Here is a 23,538-nt window from a genome sequence, read left to right as displayed (position 1 = left end):
AGGTGAGAGAGTGCGAATTTATGTTAAACAAATTCAGAATCCATCGACACACAAAATTCCATTAGTTGAAAATTTAGGCAACTGTTACAATGGACAGTTTTTGTTTTTTTTTCGCTTACAAATGTCTTAAATAGGGGGGGGGGAAAGCAGAATAAAAATATTTTATGAAAATATCTCGGTTAAAACTTAATTAGTTCAAATATGAAGTTCGTATATGTTTTTTTCTCTTTTATTTAAGAATTTGTATCTCTTCTCTTTTTTTTTTGTAACTCCATATATGACGTCATATTTAAAACTGTTCTCAGAGAAGTGTACCCTGGACGTAAGAGCTTGCATTAAATAAATAATAAAATTATTTATCTAGTCATACTGAAATTATAAATTTTATATACATATAGAGAGATAGAGTAAAAACGCATACATCATGAGTGTCCGTTGTATAAATCGATAACTTATACTTGATAATAAGATGGCAAATATAATGAGCATTATTATAAAGATATAAAATTCACTGAACGTTACGTTTCGTTAAGTGAGACTTTTCACATAAAAATCTAATAAGAGGTTACTTGCTTATATATTTATATAAGAATTTAACATATTTATCAATAACATATTACTCTATGAAGGTACGTTAAACATCCGCTCTAGCTTTAACATGAATTTATTATAAGGTAATTTAAATTCGTAAAGCTATTCTAAAGCGATATAAAACAACATAAGAAAACCATGTTACCTTTTTCTACAGCTACTTGCTTAGAATCATACGTATGTTGCGATAGAAGGTCGTAACGTTTTCTGGAAGTGCCCTGTTCCGCAGCAAGACTTCCAATGTGAAAAAAGGTAGTAAACAAAGCAGGTTAACTGACCTCGTTGTTGGAGTTGTTACTTACTGTACCCATCCGTTAATGGCGTTCTAATCTGCAATATTATTTTTAGTATTCAGTTATTGAACAAAATGAAATTAATGATCTACAATTCCCATTTTAGCTAACTGTTTAGAAATTAAATGAGTTTTAAAATTTTTCTACTTCATGAATTATAGATACTACAATACGAGGTATGTTAAAAAAATACGCGGACTGACGTCATAAAACAAAATGTAATTTATTTAGAAGTTACAGGTCTGGGACTCCTTCAAAGTACTCTCTTCCCCAACGCACACACTTATCCCAACGGTGTTTCCACTTGTTGAAACAGTCCTGGTACGCTTCTTTTGTAATGTCCTCCAGCTCCTTCGTCGCATTTGCCTTAATCTCGGGAATCGTCTCAAATCTTCTTCCTTTCAAGGGTCTTTTGAGTTTGGGGAACAAGAAACAATCGCAAGGAGCAAGGTCAGATGAGTAGGGGGGTGGGGAAGAACAGTGATCGAGTGTTTGACCAAAAACTCAAGAGTTATGAGGGCTGAATTTTGCAGCAACGCGGTGCGTCTTCAATTTTTCGGTCAAAATCTCGTAACAAGATCCAATTGATATCCCACACTCTTCAGCAAGCTCCCTGACAGTCAGACATCGAATTGCCCGCACAAGGGTGTTGATTTTGTCGACGTGTGGGTCGTCAGTTGACGTGAAAGGACGTCCAGGACGCTCATCATCTTCAATGGACTGTCGACCATCCTTAAAACGTTCATGCCACTTGAAACATGCCGTACGCTTCATAGCAACATCACCGTAAGCCGTGTTAAGCATAGCAAAAGTTTCAGTCGCAGATTTTCCAAGTTTAACACAAAATTTTACAGCAAGTCGTTGCTCCTTCAGGTCATTCATTCTGAAATCCGTCAAACGAAAAAATCGCACTTCACTTAAACCGCGTAGCTAATACACAAATGAAGATATCTGCAATCGGGAAATGGCGTCGTAATCAGCTGATCTGTGCGAACCTAGCGTCACCAAGCGGATTTCCCTGGAACCAACTGGAGCCGCGCAATTCAAACAGTCTGCGTATTTTTTGAACAGCTCTCGTACATGAGTCTCATAATAATTTATCCCCGTCGCACCAAACATGCTCGCTCTTTCAGCCGTGGGGCCAGTATAATGTAACGGTCAGTCCCAGTATTCGTTGGTAAAAGAGTAGACCAAGAGTTGGGGGTAGATGGTGATGATAAGCTGCCTTCCCTCTAGTCTTGCACTGTTTAATTAGGGACGGCTAGCGCAGATAGCCCTCGTGTAGCTTTGCGTGAAATTCTAAAACAAACAAATTAAAGAAACATAATGATCTAAAATCAAGAAAAATAAAGGCGTAAGCCTAGTACAGAATAGTTACTAGTGAATTTTCAACTGTGTGTGACGTCACACTTTGGGATTTAGTGAATATCGTATGAAGATAGAAAATTAAAACTTGATGTCTTATGATGTTCATTTTGAAAATTGTAAGGATCATAAAAATCTGAGAAAAGCAGTTTTATTCAAAAAGTCTGAAAATAGATGTAAATTACTTTAAGAAGGACACGGTGATGGTAATAGGAATAGTGGTATGACCATTAGTAAAGATCTCGTGAGACGATGTGTTTTGAAGATGTACGATAAAGTTGAAAGAAGAGAAGGGGGGAGTTATCTCTCATTAAGGTAAACCCAACATATTTTATACAGAAGGAAATACCAAGAACTGACATCACGAGTTGAGATCAAGAAAGGCACTTGTAAACTGGAACCTAAGTGCTTATTGTTATAGAAAGATGAAATCGTCTATTACAAAAAAAAAAGCCTTAAACTAAAATTATAACAATTTTAAATTACATTTTATTAATCGTCAACAAGTCACTACTTATCACTTACTTGTAGTTTTTATTGTATTTTAGTTTATTTATTTGTAGTAAGAGAGCAGCACACTTGTTTAATTTACGTTGGTCGATTTTGGTCCTCTTTATTTTAGATGTGGATCGAGAATTGATTTATATGTACAGCGTTATTAAAGAGGTTCCTAAGACGTTTGAGAAACAGAAACTAATTTTCTGAGTTATATTCGTTTTAATTTCTTTTTTCCACCTAATTTCCAAAAACATGTTATTTCATGTGTTAAAACTACATACAGTTCATGCGTTTTGGCATGTAGGATGCGGTAGGTGCTATAGCACCCCTTTATTATACTTATATATACGATAAACATATTTACTGGTATTATCAAAATGAACAATTTTCAGAGATAAAATTACATAAAATGTCCTAAAGAACATTCCCCCGAACCCCATAATAGCTTCATCACTCATTTTCTTTATCCTCCAAAAGTAGCTCCCCCAAGTGAGTAGCGGTATTTCTGTAAACTTATAACACTAGAAGCTGGGTTTCAATACACTTGGTGAAACTTTATGCTTAGCTATAAACAAACTAGAAATAGCGCGCCCTTCACACATTCCTGCCTATGTTAACAAACTTTCTATCTTCTTCAAATACCCTAAGTAAAAATAATACACCAGCTTATTACACAGGTAAAATAAAACCATGTTTCCAAACACATTAGGGTGGGTACGAGAAGAAGGATTTTAGTAGTTGACTCAAAGAAAAACTGGGCATGGCCAGGTGGTTAGGGAGTCTGACTCGTAACACTATGTAACACAAATTTTGTTCCTGGATAGTATGTGTTATTTCTTAATTGCTTATGTTGTAAAAGTACAGAGAATGGCCATTATTCCCTTCAAACTTTGCTTTTGTGACCTGGATAATGAAATTTAGAAATTAACCTATTTTCTATGTAAAAACGGCAAATATGTACATTTTCATTTACATAAGGTCTGAATAAAACAACATATGAATCAAGATTTACATGTATTTATACTAAAGTTGTATAAAAATAAACAAAAATGTTTAGAAGTGAGTAGTTTTTCGAGATTTGCGACTGTAATGTAAATCACTTTCTCGTATCAGCCCCGAAATATAGTCTTCCATCATGTTTTCGTTATACGCTCCTTGGTAGCGGCGTTCAAAGTCCGGTATATCTTGTGGAAGCGCTCGCCTTGCTCCTCTGAGTATGCTCTTATGCTCTCCTTGAATTTATCAAGATGAGCGTCAAGAATATGGACTTTCAGGGACATCCTGCAGCCCATTTTGCCGTAGTCCTTCACCAGAGCCTCAATCAGTTACACATAATTTTCAGCCTTGTGATTGCCCAAGAAGTCCCTAACCACTACGACAAAGCTGCCCCAAGCTTTTCTCCCCTTCCTACTGAGCTTCTTGGGCACTTCAGGATCTTCTTTATTTGTGGTCCAACGAAGACACCAGCTTTGACCTATGCCTCAGACAGTTTAGGGGGGAATTCTCGAAAGTACTTGAAGGCTGCAGACAAGGGCTGTGACAAATTGTTTCATAAGACCCAATTTTATGTGCACTGGTGGGAACAACACCTTCTGGAGGTCCACTAGTGGCTCACACTTGACATTGTGCCTTCCCACAGAGAACTCGGTCTGTTGTGGCCAGTGCTTTCTGTTTTAGTGCGCTGTGGTGTTCCTGCTGTCCCAAAGGCAAACATAACAGAGAAACTTGGTAAAGCCTCATTTGAGACCCATCAGGAATGCCACCACCATTTTGAAGTCTCCAATAACCTCCCAGCCATACTCATCATACTTCAAGGCTACTAGCAAGGTCTTGACGCTGTTGTATTCCTCTTTGAGGTGCACCAAAAGATATTTAAAATTTAAAAGGTCTAAAATTTGTATAATATAAAATCTTACTATTCAAGCAAGCAAAAATTGTCCGTCTTACCTTCTAGAGCTTTTTTGCAGTACTCGCGGGTAAAATGAGGTGTCCAGGGTTTGTCTTGATCTCCGACAGGCATGCCAAAATATGCCTTGTAGGCTTCACACATTTTAGCAGATGTTGTCACAAAGTACTTTTTCGCTCTTGTCTTGATACATGCTTGCAGCCTTTTGATGCCATCTCTGATAAAATCAGATAGATCTATGTGTTCACTTAGGTAGCTAAAACTAAACTGAAGTGGTGAGAGGTGAGCCCTTGTATATATATTACTATTGAAAGTTCTAGAAAATTCTAAAAGGTTCTTGAAAATTCTCATAAGTTCTACAACATTCTAGAAAATTCTTGTAAGTTCGAGAAGATTCTCTATCAGCTACTCAGCACTGAATCCACCTGAAATATTCTGAATAATGGGTAAATTTGAAAATTTCATTACCCAGGTCACAAAAGCAAAGCTTGAAGAGAAAAATAGGTCTTTTCGATTTACTTTAGGCATAAGCAATTGGAAAAAAACACTTTCTACCCAGGAACAAGATAAATTAAAAATTTTGTTACATAGTGTAACAATCTGAAGGTTGAAGATTCGAATCCTCGTCACACCAAATATGCTTGCTCTTTCAGCCGTAGGGAAATTATAATGTTATAATCAATCCCACTATTCATTGATAAAAGAGTAGCCCAAGAGTTGGCGGTAGGTGATGATTACTGGCTGCCTTCCCTTTTGTCGCACACTGCTAAATTATGGACGGCTACCGCAGATAACTCTCATGTAGCTTTGTGCGAAATTTAAAACCAGCAAGTCTCAAAGGGAATTTAAAAGACAACCACACATAAATACGCTGGATTATTCATTTCGTGTCTTTCAAAGTTCTGTGCTAAATTCAATTTTGTTAAGCGCTTGCCCAGTAAAGATCATAATCGGTGTTGTCGTTTTCTTATAAGCTCCTCTGTCACTACACTTCCTGTATTTTACAGTATATTCAGCCCTTAACTTTCATTTCCCTTTCTGGGTACTGCCTTCTCTAATTCGGTCTTTCTCAATTTCTTGATGCTCAATTACTGAAAGAATGTCATTGTTTTAAATGTCATTGTTTTATCTACTTGTAAAATTCATATTTACTTCAAACGTGTCCAACTGTCAGTTTCTCATAATCTCATAATAAAACACAACATTTTTGAAAACCTAGTGGACATACAGATGATTATGAATACATAACATAACTGATCTAAGTTTTAAGATGGTGAAAAGTTTGTCATCTACCTTCAACTTTAAGATATTACTGAGTTATATCTGAGTTAGTTTTTTTTATATGGTATTATACTCAAAATCTATGCGATGAAAGTTTTCAGGGGATGACAAGATTAGTGTTCAAACTAAACTCCTCGTCTTTCAAGAAATAAGAACTGAATTCAAACTTACAATACCATTAATAACTAAATGTTTGGCTTTTAAGGAAAAAAGAAATATTTTGTTTAAGTGTAAATCCCTGTTCGGGAACTTTTTAACATTAAGGCGATACTGCAGCAACACAAAGACATGCAATTTCAGTCTTTTTAATATATTCAGTTTATCCTTTACGTTTATTTGCATATCCAGATATAATCATAGGTTATACATTTTAAAACAAAATATATCGTTTTTTGTCGAACTTTTGAAAGTGTATGCTACACCTATAAAATTCAAATATGACGTGTGTTATTGAGTATCAGTTTGTATGTGGTTTTTTTCAGGGTGGTAGTTTCTCAAGCAATATTGGGCAGCACAGAACTGTACTTCTTAACGTAATATTTATTTCTTTTTTAATATTTGTAAATGTTCCATGGAATTATTAATGTTGCAAATTATATTCATTTATGAAAGGTGGAAACTCAACAGACGTGTAGACATTTTCAACATAAGCTGTGAATATATACACCCTTTGCAGAAATAGGCTTAGCGAAACAGTTTCTTGATATCGTTAGATTGTTTTGATAGTATCTATCTCAAAAGCCTTACGAATAGTGTTGTGTCATAGAAAATTTTCAAATTATGAACGCTTCGAAAATAAATATATTTAGACCTTTACATCTTTCGAGAATGATATGTTTAATGTTTTCCTGTAAATACATTGCACTCATTGTCACAAAAACACAAATACACCGTTGGAAACAATTACAGAATAATCGGCATATGTAATATTATAGGTGTTACAAGGTAAAAACCACTGTTACAAAAATATCTGTTACCCATTCAGAAAATATATGTCCAAATAAGGCATCGGAACAACATGTGCTTACATGCAGATACGTTCTACTCACTTTCACACGAACACGAACACACTTCTCAAAATAATCAGCAAATGTAACACTGTAGGTATTCCAAGGAAAAATGACAAATGCAAAAATATATTACGCACATACGCATGGAGAAGTACAAAATAACTCCCGGTTTTTTTGTCAGGGAAAAATAATATTATATAGTCATAGTGTAGCTACTTATGGTATTTAACGTTTTGTACGTTTGTTTATATAAACAGCCATGAAATTGTTTATGTTGTATTTCATGCAAAGTTAATTTTACATACCTATTTTTTACACATTTTCTGGGGGGAAGGGACATGCCACCATACCCTGTAACATTAATACGCTTTATGTGTTGATTGTGTTTCGCACAGTATGTGTTGGATTTTTTTATCTCACAAATTAAAACGCCCCTTTCAAACATTCTGCCTCCCCGCTAGTACAGCGGTATATCTACGGATTTACAACGCTAAAATAAGGGGTTCGATACCCCTCGGTGGGTTAAGCAGATAGCCTGATGTGGCTTTGCTATGAGAAAACGCACACACACACAATCATTCTGGGTACAGGCCTGTATCTATTACCCCCTCAAATAATATGTATACGAATAAAGCATCTGAAAAGAAGTTTATTTGATCTGAAATATATATATTGATCATTCATCCTGTACTCACAAACTGATATTTAGCATATTTTGTTTAATATCTTTAGAGTTTATAAACGTTCGTTTTAATATAGAGGATAATCACTATGAACAGCTAGTAAAACTTGGCACTGGTGTTATATGCCTAAAAATCAGAATTCGGAGTTTGATAAGGTCCTGAGTTATCTTAGACTACTCGTTTGAAATAGCTGTTTTAACAAAATATATTTTTTTTAATTTTGCATTGCTTAATGGCGCGTTATTTAATTCAGTGGCGGATATAAGGTCGTGTAGGCCCAGAGGTTAATACTTTTTGTGGGTTCTACATCCTATGTAATTTTACATGGAATAAAATTATCAATGGGCCCCCATTATGATCATGAGCCCTGGGGCTGAGTCCCTTCTAGCCCCTACCTAAATACCTGATTTAATTCTGTTAAGAATAAAAGCTACACAATTCAAACATCTGTCCAGCATGGTGAAGATGAGAATTTTCACACAGTAAGCTTAAAACTAGAAAACTGTACGAGTGTATAGTGACACAAAGGAATGTAGGATGTAACCTCTATTACGAAATTACGAATAGAAATATTGATATTATTCTACAGAATATAAGAGGCCGGTGCATCATAAGTGCTTAATCCTGCTTAAACTACACATGGCTTGCCATGGCCAGGTGGTTAAGGCACTCGACTCGTAATCCGAGGGTCGCGGGTTCGAATCTCCGTCGCACCAAACATGCTCGCCCTTTCAGCCGTGGGAGCATTATAATGTTACAGTCAATCTCACTATTTGTTGATAAAAGAGTAGCCCAAGAGTTAGCGGTGGATAACGATGACTAACTGCCTTGCCTCTAGTCTTACACTGCTAAATTAGGGACGGCTAGCGCAGATAGCCCTTGTGTAGCTTTGTGCGAAATGCAAAAAACAAACAAGCCATACATCTACCATCGCTATAAATGTTACATTCCTGTGTGAGTATGAAGCAGATTTAATTCTAGTTTCTTTACAACTCAGAATAAATGTTATCTGATTGTAAGGTGAATAGCAACTCATTTGTGAAAATGACAGCACGTTGCACGGATAGGGTCCTGCTGATAAATAATGTTCCGTATAACGTTACAAGATGCATTTAGTTTAATTTGCTCATTTAAATACGTTATTGTTATTTGACATCTGTGCAAATTTTTGTTAATTTTCCCCTTCTGTTACATCTACACTAAGATTCTGCTTCCTTAGTACAGTTTGCCTTACATTTGTAATAAACAACTTTTTTCTATCTTGAATGTTTCTCTCGGATTTTGAAGAAAAAAACATGTGAAAACCTCATTATCCTTTCATTTTCGTGAGTAATGTATTACAAAGTAAATTTTTCCTTTAAATTGTTTGGTGTACCGTTTAATTTAATGGCGACTTAAGTCCGGGATGTTACATAATTTACACAACATAATGTTGCTTATTGAACAAATTATTTCATTTATTCACTGTTATGTCTTTAAAGGGATCTTATTTTGTAAACTATGATGTAGTTTAATCGATATGTTACCTATTTATCAAGTGTGATGTTGTTTATACGATTTGTTTGCTTTGAATTTCGCCCAAAGCTACACGAGGGCTATCTGCACTAGCATTGTAAGACTAGTCCTCACCACCCATTGCCAACTCGTGGGTTACTCTTTTACCAACGAATAGAGGGATTAACGGAATCATTATAATGCTCCCACGGCTTTAATGGCGAGCATGATTGGTGTGACAGGGATTCGAACCCACGATCCTCAAAACGTCTTAGCCCACCTGGCCATGCCGGGTCGGCCTTCTTTATACAAGATTTTATTTTTTTAATTCAGCGTGATGCGTTTTTTTTTTTACCTATTATATAATTTATACAGATCAATATAATTAATTTCGTATATACGTTATTAGTCAGAGCTTGGTTTCTCTGTAGGTTTGACATTATTATATGGCTAGTGCTAGTGATGTGGCTGAAGTTATATTCTCATATACGAGATAATTCATGTATGTATAAACACGTCATAAATCCAACTTATCAGAATCTCGAGAGCCTCTTTAATACACGTATAACTCGCCATCCGTCTGAATGTTTCAAGGGAAACTTAGGGAAAAACCAATAGAGAAATATTATAAATATTATATGCACTCTATTTTGTATTGTCTTTTACTCACCACACTGAACTTATACTTTAATATGAAAACATACTAAATGATGAAACTATTGGAAAGTTAATCTTTACAACGCCTTTGGTGAAGCTTAAAGTCCTTAAGCGTTTCTCCAAACAACAAATAGGCCAAAAGAAATTGAAAAAGTCATAATAATCACGATTCACAGCAGATGTGAATAACTCGCCAGCGGAGGAAGTCATCGCGATAAGCATGACCGTTTAAACTTCAAATATCATTATTTCTAAATAAAGATCTTCAAAATAATTAAGAAGCAGAAATCAGGGTAATGGTCTTTCATATTGTAGTTAACGACCATTGACATCTTGTCAAAATAGTACGATTTCGTGCATGTCGAGTCCCGAAAGATGGCTGAAGGCTGCCTCAAGGGTTCACCTGTTCCAACCATTCGCACCAATTACAATAATGTGTGGTCTGTCAGCCATCCAGTAAACATTAAAATGTCTTCTCATAAAAAAGCTTCACATTGCAATTTGTACTGTCGTGACATCAGTTAAGCATGCGCGTGCCATACGAGATGCTTTATTCACTTCGTAGGTTATAATACAACATGACATATGAAATTCTAAAGCAAAAAATAAAACTATTTCTTACTATTCATTTTAGTTTTATTTAATTTTGAAACAGAACACTTCCGAAGGCCCTTCGAAGGTACATTTACAGAGCAATCAAAACTTTGTAGATCAAAAATAGCTGTGAGTCAAAAACAAATATGTCGAATTTCAGAAAGATTACTTCATCAGGTTCTGTTCGAGTTTCAATCAGTTAGCTTGAAGAAAAAAAAGGAAAGAACACATAATCAAGATCACAACTGTCAATATTGAAGCTACACAACAGGTTTCTAGTGAATATTTACATAATAACTCACACAAAAAAGGAAAGTAAACGAGTACAGTCGTGATGACGAAAAACCCACTTGAAATAAAAATGTATCTCAGGACAGCTGGCATGGAGATCAACACTTTTAACAAAATAAATCAGAGAGTAACGTATAAAGTCATCTTCAGGCTAATAAAGAGAGTTTCTAACTGCTCGGTAAGAAGGTCAAAGATGTTGTTCTCTTCTTTATTTTGATAAAAGTGCTAATACCCATACCAGCTGTCCTGAGATACACAAACAGGTACAGTATTTGGCTTTTTCCATCGCTTGAAGTCAATTTAAACAACTGTATGTCGCTATAGTTACTTGTTCAACTTACAAGAAAATTACATAATTCACAGAAGGAGAAGTCCTATATTAAACAACGAATTTTACAAACACAATCAAAATATGTTCACGGTGAAATACTTAGGCTATGTTTTTTCTATTTTCGTACGAAGTAGCAAGTGACATCACTGCTTCTACTTGTGCACACAAGTGGCACAACGGTATGCCTGCAGACTTACAACGCTAAACATCGAGTTTCGATACCCTGGTGGACAGAGCACAGATAGCCCATTGTATAGGTTTGTGCTTAGTTCAAACCAACAACAATAACAGCTTCTACTTGTAACGTTATACTAAGCACAATTTATCTTCATCAAAGCCAGTATTTTTATCCCAGTTGTTTGTCTTTAGATCAAATAGACAGGTAAATATTTCGCACAACTGACTACATTTGCTGTCCTGATTACGGAAGTTTTATCTTTTCTTGAGTTAAGGCTTGGTATGGCCATGTGGGTTAAGACGTTTGACTCGTAATCTGAGGGTCGTGGATTCGAATCCCCGTCGCACCAAACATGCTCGCCCTTTCAGTCGTGGGGGCGTTATAATGTGACAGTCAATCCCACTATTCGTTGATAAAAGAGTAGCTCAAGAGTTGGCGGTGGGTGGTGATGACTAGCTGCCTTCCCTCTAGTTTTACACTGCTAAATTAGGGACGGTTAGCGCAGGTAGCCCTTGAGTAGCTTTGCGTGAAATTCAAAAGAAACAAACAAACAGTTCTTGATTTATATTTATGTCACGAAAAACATATAATTTTCTTGTTTATGTTATGTTTTTTCTTGAACCTGTTTAAATGTGTATACGAAACCTCAACTTACCCAAGATCATTTAAATACATTTGATTATTGGATAAAGAGCAGATAACGAATTAGAATATTTACTTTAAGGGAATACACATTCATACTTTTCCTTTTCTGTGTGTGTTTTATTATACTAAAACCACACTGGACTATCTGCTGTGTCCATTTAGAGGTATCTAATAGTTGATTTTAGGGTTGTAAATCCGTAGACTTACCGCTGTTTCACAGGGAAGGGAGGAGCATAATTTGTTTGCAGACGTTACTGTTATATTGGAGTAGCAATTAGTTAAGCCTAGATTTTGAAAAATTGAAACCTCACGTGACGCTATAATACAATCTATCATTTTCTTTGCCTTTTCACTCTTTTAGCTGTATTTACATGGTCCTATAGGAAAGGCAGCTAGTCAACAACACTAACCACTATTCTTGTCTGATCAAAAACATCCGTGACCCCGTAGGTGGAACACTTTTCTTTTTGTGAATATTAGATTCGTAGATCTGCATTTTGATACGCTAACCACTGGGTTACGCTAGACCAGAGCGATAAGAAGGATTTTCTCTTTTCTCTTTGTGGCGTGCCAAGACACGCGAACCATGTACCTTCATATTCACAGTCAGGGCATGCTAATTATAATTATAGTTGTCAGACCAAGCTAAGTCTTTAGCTACTTGCCCCTCTCCTTACATTTCACAAAATATTATACTTATTATAACGTAAACTTTTTATCACTATACGCCCATATACACTCTAAATCCTTAAATATATATATAACAAATTAGTCCTCCTATTTACGTATATTTATTGCCTGCCTTTAGAATTTAATTCCAGATGACGTAAATTATTATTGTGGTAATCATACCCTCTCTGACACTTATATTATGAGTACTTTATTACAGGTAACTTAAAATTATTTCAAACTAAGAAGTCGTTCAACATTTTAAATACAATTACCAAGGTTTACTTTCAAACTGGTAAACACGTATTTTAAAAACTCGTTCGAGAAATGCTCGCGTTCTTCTAAACACAAACAAACAGCTTTTATTACATGGTTGTAAATTACAATTTTTCATGCAGTTCTTAGTTAATACAAGAGTAAAATAGATACTTGAGCATATATTTGGTGTGGTTGTTTTAGTGATATTCGAACTATTTAGAGCATGAAAAGCTAACTGTGTTTATTTCGTTATGCAAACTTTCACACGATGGAGTTGTTAGTTTGGAATTAAGCACAAGCTTCACAAAGGGCTATCTGTACTCTGCCCAACACGGACGGGTATCTAAACCCACTTTCTAACGATGTGAGTCCGCAAACATACTGCTGGGGAGAAGGCACACGATGGAAATCGACAAAACTGTTTTGTCTATTTCATTTACACTTTAAAAAAATCACGTAAAGTACATGAAGTTTACCGTTATTTTTCAATGTTAAAAGCCGTATGGCTCAAACATTAAAATGATGGGGAAAATACTATACAAATATATATACTTTCATTTTACTGAAATTATTCTTAAAAATTTCAATATATAGAACCATTTTTAAAACAACATCAAACCACCAGCGGTATGTCTGTGGACTTGTTTGTTTGTTTATGAATTTCGCGCAAAGCTACTCGAGGGCAATCTGCGCTAGCCATCCCTAATTTAGCAGTGTAAGACTAGAGGGAAAACAGCTAGTTATCACCACCCACCGCCAACTCTTGGGCTACTCTTTGGGATTGACCGTCACATTATATACACATTAAAATATGTTTTATGTGAGTTAAACATTAATTAAAGAGAGGCTTTGTGAAATGATACGGAAAAACAATTGAAATACGTAATAAGACATTTATTTTACGTGGAATAACCGTTAACTTAAGGATATTTATTTGTATAATAACAGTTTGAAACATTGAAAATACAGAATAAAATAGTTATTTTAGGGTAACTTCCAGTAAAATCTAACAGTAAATTGCTGTGAATTTAACAGAAGATACCGTGAAATATTTTAAGGTTTCAAACTTATTTCACTGTAACGTTAAATTAATGGTCATATTTTAAGCAGTGTAATCTTATTCCTCAGCAAAAAAGTAGTAACATCTCTGAGATTATCTGATACAATATTTTATAAAAGTGTATATCGACTATTTGGTGTGTTTACGGGTTGTTCTTTTCTTAAGCATGGCCATGTGGTTAAGGCACTCAACTTATAATCAGAGGGCTGTGGGTTCGAATCCCCCTCGCACCAAACATGCTCGCCCTTCCACCCTGGGGGTGCTATAATGTGAAGATCAATCCAACTAATAGTTGGTTAAAGAGTAGCCCAAAAGTTGGCGGTGGGTGGTGCTGGCTAACTGCCCTACCCTCTGGTCTTACCCTGCTAAATCAGAGACGGCTAGCGCAGATAGCCCTCGTGTAATTTTGTGCGGAATTCAAAGTAAACCAAACCTTTTGGTAAGTCAAATTTACACTAAGAAGCTTCCAACAAGGTAGAATATTAACTAGATAATTATAAACTTATCTTTATTGACTTCAGGACTCTTAACAGTCAGAGAAGCTTTGATATTGTCATTATCGTATTTCGATCAAGACTCATCCTTTGTTTATGGGTTTCAATATTTTTTATCTTTTGTTTAAACTGTTATCAGAATGGCATTGCAACTCATTGATGTGCATAATTTTAAACTTATAATCTCACATTTATTTGACGGTCAATTCAGTCAATGTTTAGAATGAAAACAGTCACGATTTTTTACATTCATTTCTAACCATAAAATGAAAACAAAAACATCTTAACGTTTTATACTACAAACCCTGCAATCAATTTATATGGTTTTGCATATGAATTAACCTCATTATTATGACTATTCCAAACAGTTGACCTAGTTTAGTCAAATTACCAAAACTTGTTGATGATATAGATATAACACTGCACAACAATTTTTTGAAAAAAAATTTGCTTCCTAAAAAGTTTTTGCTGATTGTGACAAGTACCTGGTGGGTATGCACAAATATAGTAGGAACTCTGAGAAATAGACAGTTAACTGTTTACCGGCAATAACGTATTTAATTGCGTTTATGTTTCTAATACGCTATTAAGTTCAATATAATTAAAAGTGTTTTGCTCCTGATTTTCGTTTGTATTCAAAGTCCGGTGCATCACGTTGCAGTGTCCAACAGTGGTCAGCAAGCATTGACGGATTCCAGTTGCCCTGATATCGTTTTTCCATTGTAGCAATGTTCTGGTGAAGCTGAAGATTTCGATGAAACGGTACATGATGGGCAAATTTGGATGTGATTTTCGTGATCAGCAGCCAAAAATCTATAAGGAACACCCAACAGTGTTCAAAAAGCAAAAACTTTGTTGTGCAGTGTAATCAGTTGTTTTAGAGTTCATATTAGTTGTTATTTTTTAAAAAATTGAGATTTGTAGAACTAACTTCCAATCAGTCACGTTGTACCATAACTCATTACTGATAACAAACGATAAGTAATGAGTAATTAACAGAGGAAACTGTTTCTTTTTTCACTAAACACACAGTTTGAGTCATTAATAAAACTACTGTTTATAATGGATAACCTTGCACTGTATTGGTTTTCACTCCTATAATCTTCACTAATCTTTACGTTCTAATATTTTCCAAAACTAAACTCAATCAAAAATATTCTTGTTTTTAAATATTTAGTTTTAGAAAAGCGTTTATAATGATTTTTTCTTATTCCAAATGTTTAGCAAAAACTATGATCGATGTTTCGAGTTTTAAACTGACCTGACAACTGGTGTTTACTGATGAAATTTCTGAAATCGAGTTACTTTTTTTTAGAATATGAAACTCGTGCAAGCGTTAAGTAAAATACTTTAAGCAAAAACACTAAAAGTGTGAAGGATGAAAAACATGAAACATGAAGTAAGGTAAAATTATTAAATCTTTTCGTAGGTATAATTCTTGTTGGAGAAGTATAGGTATAAATTGTTGTGTTCATAAAAATGTTAGGAATATATAATATTTTTTATTATTAAAAACTGAACCGAAGTAGCTGTAACATACGTAAAATATAGGGTTAGTTAGTGATACTTATGTTGGCTTAAGGTTTATTAAAGCAAAGCACTCTCTAATAAAATAAATGTAATAAAGTATTTATTTAGGATTTTTTTTCCACTATTGTGAATGTTTTTTTTTTATAGACTGCACCTGTTCGAAATGTAGGGGTAAATTTCTCTCCCTGTGTTGAGATTTTCATCAGGTTGACGAGTGAGTAAAAATAAGATTTTAGAAGTCATTTAGGGGAGAACCCAGAGATTCTCAAACTGAACTCCTAGCTTTCAACCCCTCAGGCGTGTGTTACTAAAGGAAGGAACTCGGAAACATGATTAAGCTAAAAGACATAAACAAACGAAGAAATAAGAAAAAAAAAAAGGAAAGCCAGAAGCACAAAAAATTCAGCTGCTGACAGAGCTTCAGGAAAGAAGCTTTAGAAAAAAGATCTCACCTGACAGAGAAATACAGTAATGCTGTAAAATATAGGAAAAAAATGGAAAACGTGGAATCTTTTTTTTAAAACGGAAAAATAATTGATGGAGTTATGATAAAGAGGGGTGAATATTTGGAGAAATTGAACTGGCCCAAGTGAAAATTTCTCAACTAATAAGACTAAATCATTAATGGAGCAAGAATCAGAAACGGTGATAAAATCCAAATCACAATCAGAAAGGTGATCTATGTAGTTTAGGTGTAAGTAGAATACAACAAGGTTTACTTACTATAAACACCCTGGTCAACCCGAGAAGCCTAATCGTAAATGCCCTTATTACCAAAAATAAGTTTGACTTAAAGAGGATATTTTGGTTGTTAATCATACAGGTTATCTTTGTACTTCCTGGCTGTTTGACATATCTGAAGAGATCAGGGAATGATCTTAATAAAACTTGTGACCTTTCCATATGTCTTGGATATAAATCAATATAGTGAGTGATGTTGAAAAGTTATAATCAGAAGTTTAATACTACGGACTAGCAGTCAAGGTTGAGTTTACCAGTCGTTATCGGCTGTAGTGGTCTGCTGTATAAGTAATCATTATTACGTAAACAACATGTAATAAACGTCATGAGCAGGATATCGAGTTTTGTTTACTGAATCACTGAGGAGTTTCAACAGCTAACAGAAAGCGGAAAAACTACATGTCGTACACTGAAAGTTTAGGTTTAGAAACCAAACATGGGTTGTGCGGTGTGCAACAATAAGTTGATATGGGTAAATTAATATCAGCTTGTTTAGCGATTCTTCTGAAAATATTTTTCTATTGAGGTTAAAAGTGTAGTGTCATTTTTCTAGTTTTGCTGTTTTTGCTGAGGTTATTTCTGTCCTTCTTTTAGAATTTTGCGCAAAATCACACAAGGATTACCTGCGCACAACTGTTCATTATTTAGATTTGGTAGATTAAAAGGAAATCAGCGAATCGATAACCCATGCTGCAAAGTTGGGACTACTCTTGTTTGATCTTATACTAGACTTTAAAAGCTATTCTTATAATGCGCCCACGCCCTTAAACCAGAATGAATCGCAATCCAATAAGAAAGTCACAGAAACAGTGACGTAAAAGGTAGTGTTTTTTTAAACAAAATACTGGCTTCTTGTTATGTTCTTTAAAAACGGTCCACTGCGTATGTTCTTTTGTGACATATTATAAAGTTTACTTAAATATGAGTTTTGACGCAAAAACGACTTTAAAATAGTTACAGTATTTGTTACTTCAAAGATGCGAAACAAATTACAAACGTTTGTGGAAAATATTTGCCATTGGTGCCAAATTTCTGTGATTTGCGGTTTTGAGGCTCAGTAATAGCCATCCATAGTTAATCAGAAAGTGTCAATGAAAATAAGTTAACCAAGCTAGTCAAGCAACACCCGCAACTTACAGTTAAAGAAATGCCTGCATTCATTCTCGCTTTTATATGGCACTAAAATAAGCTCTGCACCTTCTGATGTGAGTGCGATCTAGGAAAGGGTGGTGATAACTAGCTGCCTTCCCTCTAGTCTTACACTGCAAAATTACGGACGGCTAGTGCAGATAGTTGTCGTGTAGCTTTGCGCGAAATTCAAAACAAACCAAAGATAATTTAAATATCCGGAACAATTTCTAAGGTATTTGTATTATTAACTTCGGCGCTGGGATCTATCCGACTTTATTTGGATAAGTCTTTTTTTTTTTTTATTACTCCACAATAAAAGTTACTTTTATTAGGGTCGGTGACAACTCTACATAGACATATGTATTATGTTGTAACGAATTTCTGTTTACGATTTTTTATGCTCTCCTGTACGTACGCTTACTCATTAAAAGTTTCCGTTACTTCTTTACTTACACTATATTATTTCATGACTGTACTGAAGCTCTATGCTGCCACCATACTGCTTCAATAGCTTACTTTGTAATAAATAAAGTTATATAAAGCTTAATAACAAATCTTTATTATGAAGATGTACTGTTATTGTTTCTTTTTATATCCAAGAAACATGTCGGTGTTTTATATGCAAAGCTGTGACTCAAATAATAGAGAATCTATTTCAAATAAGAAGAAGTGATGTCTAACAGCTCTCTATTACAGAGATAACTGAGATATGAAATTGTAACCGATACACTTACAATAGACTATTGAATTGTTTGTTTGTTGTAGTTGTTTTTTTAAATATCGCGCAAATCTACACGAGGCCTATCTGCACTAGCCGTCCCTAATATAGCATTGTTCAATTTTAAACGTTGAATGTTCTTTCTTATTTTATGATACCTATACGCGATAATATGTTAGAAATAAGTAGCTAGCCAACAACATCCACCATGATTCTTCGGCTGCTCTAATAGAACAGTGAAGTTTGGGCGTTAATCTTAAGATGCATCCATTGGTTGTGAGTAGGGAGCTCGATTTTGCGACAACGAAGGTGAACCATCAACCCTCGACCGATCCAAAATAAAAGAGTTTACTAGCTTGATTTATATTATTTCTATAAATTACTTACTTCACTAACTTAATTTATATGACTTCTATAAGTTACTTACAAAATTAACTTTATATGATTTCTGTAAGTTACTTACAAAACTAACTTGATTTATATGATTTCTATAAGTTACCTACTTCACTAACTTGACTTATTTGAGCTCGTATACAAACACTTCTCCAAAACGCTGCTTTATCTCACCTTTTTCACTCCAAATACATAAGACATAAATATACTTCTAGAAAAAATAACACTTAATATACAATAAACTCCCTATGCTGAACGGATAAAAAAAAGAAAAACTTATTTTAAAAAATCACGCCTTGTATAGGCTTTCTCATTCATTTGTGTGTGGGATTTCGTACAAATACACATCATGTTATATGCGCAGCCATTGATATTCATGACAAACTAGAACTGATCATTAACACTTACCGTCGACTTTTTAACTATTCTTGTCAAACCGAACAGAGATTTGATTATCAGTTTTCTAACACCAACGGCCCCAAATTACGGAGTGCAAGTTTTACATTATTTTTTGGGGGGGAAGGGGATAACTTTGTATAAGCTTCAAATAATAATTGTCCTGTAAATGTCCCCTGGATATTCGTTAAAAATGACATTGATTTGAATTACCTTCTAGTAAATATCTGTTATAAAGAAGGTCTAATACAGCAACTTCATTTTGCTCTCTAAAAGCTGCTGCAAATATAGAGTAATAATTACGTTTGGATTTAATAAATATCAATAAATATTAGCATATTATACCATCCTTTACATAAGATGGCAGGCCTAATGTTTAACGTGTTAGACTGTAGGTCTTAGGATTTTTTGTTTGTGAGCTTTTATATATAAAAAAATCGCACTTCCAGTTTAGGTCAAACTTCAGTATTCGATTACAGAAGCCCAAAGGTTGATTAGGATAATATCCCAATATTAGACATTTAAAATACTTTACTAATTCAAAATTATGGCGTGATAGAACAGATAGCCTTTGTTTAACTTTTCGTGAATATCCGAAAGAGAAAAACGTCCTTTATGATAACATTGTTATTTACTTCTTGCAGGTTTTGTTCCAAACACATGAAATAACAGCAAAGCAATCTTTTCATAAATAATCACCAGAGGGTGCTCATCACCAATTCCCTGTTCCTTTCAAAATGTCTTTCGCTAATATCAAAATAGAAAACGAACAAACAACACGTGTGGTGGAGTTCCAGAAGAAGGGAGAAGAAGCCATGGTAAGTTATAATAATAAAAGGTATGACTTTTACCTCTTTAGACCCTTGGAACTTTGATAATAAAAGGTATGACTTTTACCTCTTTAGACCCTTGGAACTTTGATAATAAAAGGTATGACTTTTACCTCTTTAGACCCTTGGAACTTTGATAATAAAAGGTATGACTTTTACCTCTTTAGACCCTTGGAACTTTGATAATAAAAGGTATGACTTTTACCTCTTTAGACCCTTGGAACTTTGATAATAAAAGGTATGACTTTTACCTCTTTAGACCCTTGGAACTTTGATAATAAAAGGTATGACTTTTACCTCTTTAGACCCTTGGAACTTTGATAATAAAAGGTATGACTTTTACCTCTTTAGACCCTTGGAACTTTGATAATAAAAGGTATGACTTTTACCTCTTTAGACCCTTGGAACTTTGATAATAAAAGGTATGACTTTTACCTCTTTAGACCCTTGGAACTTTGCTCTAAGTATTACCAATTATAAAGTTCATTTCACTAAAGCCTTTTAATTACACCTAACTTTGTCAACATCATTTTATATAACAGCAATTAACTCGAATTTATAGTTATAATCCAGTTGTCTGTTTTAAGCATTAGCTTGGTATGATAATACTGACCTGTAGTATGATACAATTCGTCTGAAACCAGCACCAGTGAATGCCACGAGAGCAAAAATAAAAAAGAACAAAGAGAACTTTTAATACAATGAATACTTCAATCCTCCTGACACTAACCCAAGTAGGTTATGAGATGAATATTCTCATTTCTTTAGTTCAAAGATTAGTCGAACAGTTTTCAGTGAAGCCTAAACCGTCGTTACAAGATTATATTACGTAATTTTCAGAAAATACTAATCCCACACGCACGTATTTAAAATAAACAAGACGATGTCATTTTCTATAGATCGATCGTTTTTTGTTACAATTGAATCAATATATGCCCGATACAAATGTAAAGAATGCAAATAAAAGGAGTAAAAACATTTTTGAAAAAAAAGTACTCTCTAATGACAATATGCTCGTGATTAATCGTCAATCATCCAATTCATATTCTCGATTCAGACCTTTTTTAATAATACGAATATAATTCTTACGTGTTCACTTCTGAAAAACGTTTTTTTTGGTTATAAATATGAGACTTGCTTAATAACATATTCTGAACAGTGTTTGATACATTTTTGCTAATATAAATACAGCATGTGTGTGTGTGTGTGTGTTTTGTTATACCAAAGCCGCATCGGGCTGTCTGCTGAGTCCACCGAGGGGAATATATATATAGCAAAATAATACACATGACAAGCTTACGATGTTTGAAATTTCTTGCTTAGGAAACTTTATACTGTACAAGGAAATCACGGTGTATCAGACAACTCAGTGAGGAAAAGACTTATTGTTATAATTAGAACTGAAGTCATAGAACGTGAAATGCCATAGGTTTTATTTAGGTTATATCTTTGAAAAAAAAAACACGGAGCTTTACGTAAATATCTAATTTTGCTAAGCGTACAAGCTTTGTACAAAAAGTGCTTACAGGCATGACTAAGCGTCCACCAAGAACATATTATTATAAACTTTTTGATACAAGACTATTTTGTAGCTCTGGTCAAAAGACATAACGAAGTTCGATTCACATAGTAATAAATTTAAATACATGGACTGTGATGTGTATTTCAGTGCACCACAATATGGATCAGCTTTCGTAATCTACACAATTATATCTTTAAAGTACCATTTCAAAGAAAAGTATATACTTTCCACCGCAACCAAATATCTGTATCATAACTGGCTAACGGGTTCTCCTGAGTTCATCCCTGCTGGCTACTGTTTATGTGGCTCTAAAAAGTTACAAGTTTGTTGTCATAACTCTGCAACCATTTTACACCTAAGATATGTCACTTCGACAGCAGTTCAGACGATTCCTGGGGAAATGTTATACGTTTCAATACCCATTAACCAAGAAATGGTAGTGATAATATTGGAAATTACTGTAGTATCATTTCCAAACACCAGTTCTTACGCATGTATGAAAAATACTCTAAATACTGGTTTTATAAACACCCTGTAGGAATATTTTAATTTACCCAATTTTCAGAGTATAAATATTTCTTTGATTATTTTAAACTAGATAGGTTTCAAAATGTAAATGTTATAATGTTTTAATTCTTATTAACTTTCGACGTAGTGTTACTTTGAATTAAAATGACATGTTTCGTTCCTTAGACAAATGCCCATCCAGTTATTTGACATAATGAACTATATATTCCATGAACAGACACTCTTGGTATATTAACACCATTGAAGATCCTTGTAGTGAATATGCTAGTCTATTAGGCAATAAGCCTAAACAGTAATTTTGTTGTGCTGTTCTATGGTTATTTTGTATTTGCAGGGAATCACCTTGAAATTGGATGACAACAACCGTTGTATAGTAGCTCGAATTATGCATGGAGGAATGGTTCATAGACAAGGTAAAAACGACTCTTTACAGTAGCACCACCAGTTGTAATGATTAATCTTCTTTTAGTTGTACTTAATTCGCAAAAAGAAGTTACTTTTTTATATTTTCTTAATTACGTAACATTTCTAAAATTAAATACTTTAAACCAATTACATTTTACCATATTTAATCACAACGAAATAAGTTTTACAAATTAATTGAACTTTTATTGTACTTTATCAGAATGACCTTATGACTTTTGAAATACTTTTTGCTTTTCCTTAATTATCCTTATATGGGCACATATTTGTCTTTGGATTTTGGAGCTTGCGACTCGCGACTTCAAATCCAAACATAACACAAAATATTCCCCCATTTTATGGTACTGATAAGAGTGACACTCAAACCATTAGAGTGGATGGTATGGTGCTGCTAACTGGCTGCTTTCCATCTGGTCAGTAGCTCAAAATTAGGGTGGCGACAAACAATATTAGTAGCTTTGAAAATTTAGAAATGTATCTTACTCATCTACGTTAAAATTCAAGAAATATAACAGCAGTAAGAAGTGGACAAATATAAAAACTATCAGAATATCTGTTTAATATTTCATGTGATAAGTCCAATAGTACAGTGTTGTTCACCAATTCTTTAATTATTCTGATGAGCCACGTTTTTCTTAAGTATGAAATAACGAATTAGTATCAACTAAGGAACACTTTTTGTAGGTTCCATTGGAGCATACCTGATGTATGATGCAACTGAAGTGAAATTACACTAAGAGATTTATTGCATTAAAACAAACACTGTAATGTATATTGTTTAAAATTGATGGATTATAATTCATCACAATATTTAATGGTATGTTACCATATGCATTAGGAGAATAAAGACAAAAGTAAAACACGTTTGTCAGAAGTGAACCTGCCCAAAACAGAAAGAAACTAAGTGAATTTTTATAGTTAGATTTGTGATTCGAAACAGTTTTGACACCATGTGTGGTTAGTATGTTGTATGGTTTGTTGTTAAGCGTAAAGTTACATAAAGGGCTATCTGTGACTCGCCCACACTG

The 23,538-nt window shown here is 34.3% G+C and overlaps 1 protein-coding gene across 6 annotated transcripts in view; it reads left to right on the top strand.

The window, feature by feature from the left end:
• The window catches only part of LOC143238165 (peripheral plasma membrane protein CASK-like), a 41,062-nt gene that overhangs the window by 5,140 nt on the left and 12,384 nt on the right, over nt 1-23,538 (top strand). For all 6 annotated transcript variants that reach the window (XM_076478157.1, XM_076478153.1, XM_076478152.1 and 3 more), the window contains exons 2-3: nt 19,852-20,025; nt 22,422-22,500. In XM_076478157.1, coding sequence (XP_076334272.1) covers nt 19,945-20,025; nt 22,422-22,500 — 160 coding nt within the window. In that variant the 5' untranslated portion in view covers nt 19,852-19,944. The remainder of the gene's footprint in view (nt 1-19,851; nt 20,026-22,421; nt 22,501-23,538) is intronic.

Source organism: Tachypleus tridentatus, chromosome 13 (assembly GCF_004210375.1).
Source record: "Tachypleus tridentatus isolate NWPU-2018 chromosome 13, ASM421037v1, whole genome shotgun sequence".
NCBI lineage: Eukaryota > Metazoa > Arthropoda > Merostomata > Xiphosura > Limulidae > Tachypleus > Tachypleus tridentatus.
Note: the sequence above shows the minus strand (reverse complement) of the source record. Positions and strands in the feature narration are given on the sequence as shown.